The following is a 7441-nucleotide window of genomic DNA, read 5'->3' as shown; positions in this document are numbered from 1 at the left end:
CAGGGACCATCCGAAGCTGATGTCCTGGCACTGACTTTTATTGTGGCTACTGGGCTGGTCTGCTGGGCCAGTGGGGCCGGGATAGGATCCATCCGGGCTGGTGCCCACCTCGGCCAGGATCTGTCCAGGCTGATAGTCTTCATGGCTGGGGTCCTTCTGGGCCGGGGTCCTTCTGGGCCAGTGTCCATCAGGGTTGGCATCCGTTGGGCTGGTGTCCGCCTAGACCAGGGTCCATCTGGGCTGGCATCTATTGGCTCAGGGTCCATCAAGAATAAGGTCTACCAGGCTGGTGGCCATCAGACTGGTGTCCATCTGGACCAGGATCCACTCAGGCTGGTGGCCATCAGACTGGTGGCCACCCGGACCAGGGTCCACCCAGGCTGTCATCCACCTGGGACCAACATCTGTTGGCCCAAGCTCCAGCCAGATCATCACCCATTAGGCCAACATCCATCCAGACCATGATCCAACCTTGCCCGCACCCATCCAGACGAGGACCCACGGGGCTGGTCCTCACTGAGGAGGAGAGAAGAAACCATGATCAGTCCCAGCATCACCTCCCACATCCACTCCCACCCAACCCCCATCCTCCTGGCCATGTTGGACCGGCCCAGACACCCCAACCAGCCACCGAACCTCCAACCCTTGGAGATGCCACAGAGCTTGGTGCCCACCTTGAAGCCGTGCCAGGTCTCGATCTCATGGAAGAGGGAGTTGCCGGGGCAGTCGGTGTGACCCAGCTGACGGTGCCCACGGAGGGTGTAGTTGTGGTGGAGCCGGCCGGTGCGTACGGCGCAAGGCAGGAGCTCGTCCCGCACCAGGGCGATGGTGTCGGGGTCCGGCAAGGTGGCCGAGAAGTCTCCAACGTAGCCCACGCCGTAGCCTTTGCTGTTGTAGCCTTTGGTGTGGGCACCAACCCAGTGCCAACCTCGGCCTTGGTACAGGTAGCCATCCGACCCCACCACGAAGCTGCAAGCAGCCATGGGTCAACCTGAGCTGCCCGCAGACGGGTGACGGGGACCGTGGTGGGGTGACGGGGCCTCACCTGTAGCCGATGTCATCCCAACCGCGGGTGTCCTGGTGGAAGCGTTGCATGGCGCGCATGGCGCGGGCGCAGGCGGCGAAGGTGCGGCACGGGTCGCTGGGACTGAAGGTGTGGTGGATGTAGATGGAGCCCAAGGGGAGGGTCAACGGTTTGGGGGTGCCCCGGTAGGGACGGGCACCCCACATGCAGCGGGGCACGATGGCCGGGCACTCTGCGAGGGAAGGCAGGCGGTGGAAGAAGGGGACTTGCCTGGTCCCCCGGGCAGTTGGGGACATGGCAGCGTCCCCTTGGGGTCTTGGGGACATGGAGCACCTGCCCAGCTTGGGAACCTCTTGGCCTGGGACACGGCAGTGTCCTCCTGGGGTCCCCTCATCAGGGCACGTGGAGGACCTGCTCAGGGTGTCCCTTGGCTGCGGACATGGCTGCATCCAGTGTCCACAGGACACACCAGTATCCAACCAGAGGACACGGTGGTGGCCATCCAGGGGACAAAGCAGTGCCCAGGGACCCATTATCCAGGGGACGTGGTGGTGTCCAGCCAGGGACCACTACCTGGGGGCACACCAGCGTCCATCTAGGGGGATAGTGGTGTCCAGCCAGGAGACACAACGGTGTCCAGCCAGGAGACCTGTGGGTGTCCATCTGTGGGACATGGTGGTGTCCATCCAGGGACCACTACCTGGGGGCACACCAGCATCCATCTAGGGGGATAGCAGTGTCCAGCCAGGAGACCTGTGGGTGTCCATCCGTGGGACATGGTGGTGTCCATCCAGGAGACAGACCAATGTCCATCCAGGGGACACAATGGTGTCCAGCCAAGGGACTGGCAGGTGTCCATCATGGGGACACACCAGTGTCCGTCCAGGGGATGTGGTGGTGTCCATCAAGGGAGCACCATCTGGGGACACAGTGGTGTCCAGCCAGGAGACACACCAGTGTCCATCCGTGGTGTCCCACCATGCCAGGCCATATGTCACCAAGCTCTCAGAGCTTGACTCCCCACCGTGCCACCTACACTGGGGTGACACTGGGGAACCCACCCAGGGTGCAGCTCCCCACCCATCCTCCCACCCAATATTTTGAGGGGGGGTAGATGTGATATCGTGACCCGGTGCCACCTCCCTACCCACATAGACCTCCGTGAAGTCCCGCGCCGCTTGACGGGCAATGGCCACCATCTCCTCCGGTCCCACGTCCTCCAGGAGCTCCTGGGTGGGTGGCAGCTCCCGCAGCACCCTCAGCATGGCCACCACCTCCTCCTCCAGCTTCCCCGGCCCCGTCAGCACCCCAAAATCTCGCCGCCGGTAACTACTGGGTGGTCGCCCCTTCTCCGTGCCGTTGCCTGTCCCGTAGTAGCCCCGGAGAAGTTCGGCCAGTGGGATGGGTTCTCGGGCCAGCTGGGCACCCAACAGCACCCCATCCATGGCCCCGATGGCGACGGCATCAGGGATGGGTGACGGGGGTCCCAACAGGGTGTAGTTTTGGGGGTCATCCACGTCGTCCCAACAGCCGGCAGGTCCCAGCGTGGCTTGGTGGCCATCAGCACCACGAGCCAGGAGGAAGGACGTCCCCAAAGCCTCGGCGATGGTGACGGCGTAGAGCGCGTCGATGGGTGGCTCGATGGTGGGGGTGGGGCACCCTGTCGCCCGCTTGAGGCCGACCTCGATGCCGGCGAAGAGGGGACCGAGGGCGACGGTGGAGCTGTCGGGTGCCAGCACCGCGCCGCCCTCGGGTGCGGCATCGTCGTCGCGGCGCAGGAGTTGGGTGAAGAGCAGCCACTGCTCGCCGGGGAGCGCCGGGGGGGCCGCCGGGACGTCGGGGGGTTCTCCCAGCACCGCGCGGCACCCCGGGGTGCCGCAGCCACCCAGCGCCCGCGCCAGCTCCGGCACCGTGAAACCGGGCTCGCTCGCCTCCAGGGCTTCCACGATCTGAACCACCGAGTCCATGTGGCGCGGGGGGAGACCTGGGGAGGGACACACACACACACACACACACGACAGGGATGTGGGGACGGGGGGGCACCCACGGGCGACAACGGGGCGGCTGGAGCCTCCCGGGGTGGCTGAAGGGGCGTGGAGTGGGGTGAAAGCACCCAAAGCGGGGTGAAAGCACAGAAAACAGGCGGAAAGTACCTAAAAATGGGTGAAAGCACCCAAAGCAGGGGGGAAAAGCACCTAAAAGTGGGTGAAAGCACCCAAAACTGGGTGGAAGCAGTCAGAACAGGGTGAAAGCACCTAAAACGGGGCGGTGGGAGAGCACTTAAAAGTGAGTGAGAGCGCCCAAAACTTGGTGAAGGCACCCAAAGCTGGGTGAAAGCAGTCAAAACAGGGGGAAAAGCACCTAGAAGTGGGTGAAAGCACCCAAAGCTGAGGGAAAAGCACCCAAAACAGGAGGAAAAGCACCTAGAAGTGGGTGAAAGCACCCAAAACAGGGGGAAAAGCACCTAGAAGTGGGTGAAAGCACCTAAAACGGGGGGGGGGGAGAAGCACTTAAAAGTGGGTGAGAGCACCCAAAACTTGGTTAAAGCACCCAAAGCTGGGTGAAAGCAGTCAAAACAGGGGGAAAAGCACCTAAAAGTGGGTGAAAGCAGCCAAAGCTGGGGGAAAGCAGTCGAAACAGGGGGAAAAGCGCCTAGAAGTGGGTGAAAGCACCTAAAACGGGGGGAGGGGGAGCACCTAATAGTGGGTGAGAGCACCCGAAGCTGGGTGAAAGCACCGAAAACGGGGGGAAAAGCGCCCAAAGCTGGGTGAAAGCACCCCAAACAGGGGGAAAAGCACCTGAAAGTGGGTGAAAGCACCCAAAACTGGGTGAAAGCCCACAGAGCAACGTGAAACTACCCAGAGGAGGGCGCAAGCACCCAGGGAAAGGGCGAATACACCCCAAACTGGGCGAGTGCACCCGAAATCAGGGCGAACGCACCCGAAACAGGGCGAACGCACCCAGAAAAGGAGGACTGCGCCCAAAACGGGGTAAAAGCACCCAGGGGTGGGTGAACGCAAAGTGGAAGCACCTGCGACAGGGTGAAAACCCCCAAACCAGGGTGAATGCACCCAAACCAGGGTGAACACACTCAGAGGAGGGCGCAAGCACCCAGGAAAAGGGTGAAAGCACCCAAAACGGAGGGAAGGCAGCCAAAACAAGGTGCAAACACACCCCAAAGAGGCACCAAAGCACCCAGAACAGGGTGAAAGCACCCAAACCAGGCTGAGCGCACCCAAAGCGGGGTGAAAACACCCCAAAACCGGGACTACAGCACCCAAAACGGGGGGGGAGGGGAACACCCCCCCCCCCCGAAAAAGGCAAAAACACCCCAGAAACGGGCAAAAAAGCACCCAAAAATCGGGGCGACTGCACCCGCCGCCAGCACCCAAAGCCCGACTGACGCCAAACGCACCCAAAACTGGGTGCAGCCCCTCCCCCCCCCCGGCACCACCCGTGCGGGCACAAATTTGGGGTGGAATCACCCTAATTAGGGTGAAAAAATGCAGCCGGAGCCATTTGGGCCCAAAAAGGGGCTCGGAGAAGCCCCCACCGTTGGCACACGCGTGTTGGGGCGTGTTGGGGCGTGTTGGGGGTGCTGTAGCACGTTGTGGGGTGTTTCAGCGTGTTGCGGTGTGTTGTGGCACGTTGTGGTGTGTGTTGCGGTGTGTTGTAGCGTGTTGCGGTGTGTTGTAGCATGTTGTGGCGTGTTGCAGCGTGTTGTGGTGTGTTGTGGCATGTTGTAGCGTGTTGCAATGTGTCATGGTGTGTTGTGGCGTGTTGCAGTGTGTTGTGTGTTATGGTGTGTTGTGTGTTGCGGTGTGTTGTGGTGTGTGTGTTGTGGTGTGTTGCAGTGTGTTGTGGTGTGTGGTGGGGTGTTGCAGCGTGTTGCAGCGTGTTGTGACATGCTGTGGCATGTTGTGGTGTGTTGTGGTGTGTTGTGGCGTGTTGCGGCATGTTGTGGCGTGTTGCGGTGTGTTGTAGCATGTTGCAGTGTGTTGTCATGTGTTGTAGTGTATTGCGGTGTGTTGTGGCGTATTGCGGCATGTTGTAGCATGTTGTGGCGTGTTGTGGTGTGTTGCAGCGTGTTGCAGCGTGTTGCGGCGTGTTGCGGCGTGTTGTGGCGTGTTGCGGCGTGCTGCGGCGTGCACTTACCGGTGCCGGGCTGGGCGCAGACGCTCAGTGCCAGGAGCAGCAGCATGGCGCAGGACGCGGCCCCCGTCGCTGCGTCCCGTGGCGGGGCCTCCCCGGACTTTGGCCCCGGGGGCGGGGGACGGTGGCGGGGACACGGGCGGGGGGGGGGGGGGGACGGGGACGGGACACACGTGTGTCGTGGCGGCACGCGTGTGCGCTGCGCGGGCGGGGCAGCTCCGCAGCACGGGGGGGGGGGGCTAAGACGGGTCTACACGTGTGCGTGCGTGTACATACGTGTGTGTACATACGTGTGTGTGCATACGTGCACACGTGTGAGCGCGTGTTCTTGGGCACGGGACACACACAGACACGTGTGTGCACACGTGTGTGCGTGGGGTGTGTGTATACATACACGTGTGGGGGGGTGTGTGTACATACGTGTGCGTGGGGTGCGTGTACATACATGTGTGTACATACGTGCACACATGTGAGCGCATGTGCTTGTGCACGGGACGCACACATACGTGTGTGTACATGGGGGTGCATATACATGTGTGTGTACATACGTGTGTGCGTGGGGTGTGTATACATGCGTGTGTGTACATATGTGCACACGTGTGAATGCGTGTGCTTGCGCACGGGACACACACACGTGTGTGTACATGTGGTGTGTGTGTACATACATGTGTGTGGGGTGCGCGCCTTGTGTACATACGTGCTCAGTGTGAGCACACGTGCTTGGCCATGGGGTACGTACGTTTGTATATGTACATACGTGTGTGCATGGGGTGCGTGTACATACGTGTGTGTACATACATGCACACGTGTGAACGCGTGTGCTTGGGCACGGGACGCACACAGACGCGTGTGTGCATACGTGTGCATGGGGTGTGTGTATACATACATGTATGTGCGTGGGGTGCGTGTACATGTGTGTGTGTACATACGTGCACACGTGTGAGTGCGTGTGCTTCTGCACGGGACGCCCACATACGTACATGCGTGCGTGCATACACGCGTGTGCATGTGCATACATGCCTCTGTGTGCACCCAAGGGGTGTGTGTGCGCGTGTGCACACGTGACCGCCTACACGCACGCACGCACGCTTGTGCAAGGGGTGCATCCGCACACGCGTGTGCGTGTGTGTGCGCCTGCAGACGTGGGTGCGCGGGGAGTGCGTACTGACCTGTGTGCGCGTGTGCGTGGCGGGTGTGCACACACACGCGTGGCGCACACGGGGTCTGCGTGTACGCGTGTGCACGTATCGCGTGTGCGCGTTTGTGGGGGGGTGCGCACACGTGGCGCGCGTGTGCGTGGGGCTGCGCGCAGGGGGCGGGCGGGCGTTCTGACACCTGTGCACACGCGTGTGCGCCCGTGTGCGCTGGCCTGCGTGTGCGTGTGCAGGCGGGTGGGGGTGGGGGTGTGCGCACGCCACCAGGACACGCATCCGGGCACGAAGCCACCAGGACGCACATGGGGTGACAAAGCCCCTGGGACGCGTGTCAGGGCACGAAGCCACCGAGACACGCATGGGGGGACGATGCCACCAGGACACGCCAGGGGACGATGCCACTGAGATGCACATGGCAGGAGGGACAAAGGCACTAGGACACACGTCAAGGGGTGACGCCACCAGGAAACACATGAGGGGACAATGCCACCAGGACACACATGGGGGGGATGGGGAAGATGCCACCAGCACATGCATGGGGGGACGATGCCACCAGGACACATATGGGGGGGACGGGGACAAGGCCACCACGACACGCATGGGGGGACGATGCCACCAGGACACAGGTCAGGGCGTGAAGCCACCAGGACACGTCAGGGGACGATGCCACCAGGACACGCATGGGGGGACGATGCCACCAGGACACAAATGGCAGGGATGGGGACAATGCCACCAGGACATGCATGGGGGGACGATGCCACCAGGACACACATGGGGGGGACGGGGACAATGCCACCAGCACATGCATGGGGGGACGATGCCACCAGGACACAGGTCAGGGCATGAAGCCACCAGGACACATCAGGGGACGATGCCACCAGCACATGCACGGGTGACAATGCCACCAGGACACACATGGTGGGGATGGGGACAAAGCCACCAGGACACGCATGGGGCGACGATGCCACCAGGACACGCATGGGGGGGACGATGCCACCAGGACACAGGTCAGGGCGTGAAGCCACCAGGACACGTCAGGGGACGATGCCACCAGGCCACACATGGGGGAACGATGCCACCAGGGCACGCGCCATGACAAAGCCACCAGGAT

At 62.1% G+C, this 7441-nt stretch overlaps 1 protein-coding gene across 1 annotated transcript; it reads right to left on the bottom strand.

The window, feature by feature from the left end:
• Window positions 1–8: 8 nt before the first annotated feature.
• PGLYRP2 (peptidoglycan recognition protein 2) lies at window positions 9–5272 on the bottom strand. Its single transcript, XM_063318984.1, has 5 exons — window positions 5180–5272; window positions 2172–3008; window positions 1046–1256; window positions 675–969; window positions 9–516 (listed from the first exon to the last, which is right to left on the bottom strand). Exons 1-5 carry the CDS (start codon window positions 5223–5225, stop codon window positions 514–516), a joined length of 1392 nt encoding a protein of 463 aa, XP_063175054.1. The 5' UTR covers window positions 5226–5272; the 3' UTR covers window positions 9–513.
• Window positions 5273–7441: the final 2169 nt, after the last annotated feature.

Source organism: Chroicocephalus ridibundus, chromosome 29, assembly GCF_963924245.1.
Source record: "Chroicocephalus ridibundus chromosome 29, bChrRid1.1, whole genome shotgun sequence".
Classification (NCBI taxonomy): Eukaryota; Metazoa; Chordata; class Aves; order Charadriiformes; family Laridae; genus Chroicocephalus; species Chroicocephalus ridibundus.
This window is presented reverse-complemented; position numbering and strand designations above follow the sequence as displayed.

What these genes read in the sequence shown, in the direction of transcription:
- PGLYRP2 (XM_063318984.1), bottom strand. Translation starts at nt 5,225, where the DNA reads ATGCTGCTGCTCCTGGCACTGAGCGTCTGCGCCCAGCCCGGCACCG. An exon ending in CTGCGCCCAGCCCGGCACCG is followed by an intron (nt 3,009 to 5,179) that starts GTAAGTGCACGC and finishes GTCCCTCCCCAG; the next exon opens with GTCTCCCCCCGCGCCACATG. An exon ending in CTTCACGGAGGTCTATGTGG is followed by an intron (nt 1,257 to 2,171) that starts GTAGGGAGGTGG and finishes CTTCCCTCGCAG; the next exon opens with AGTGCCCGGCCATCGTGCCC.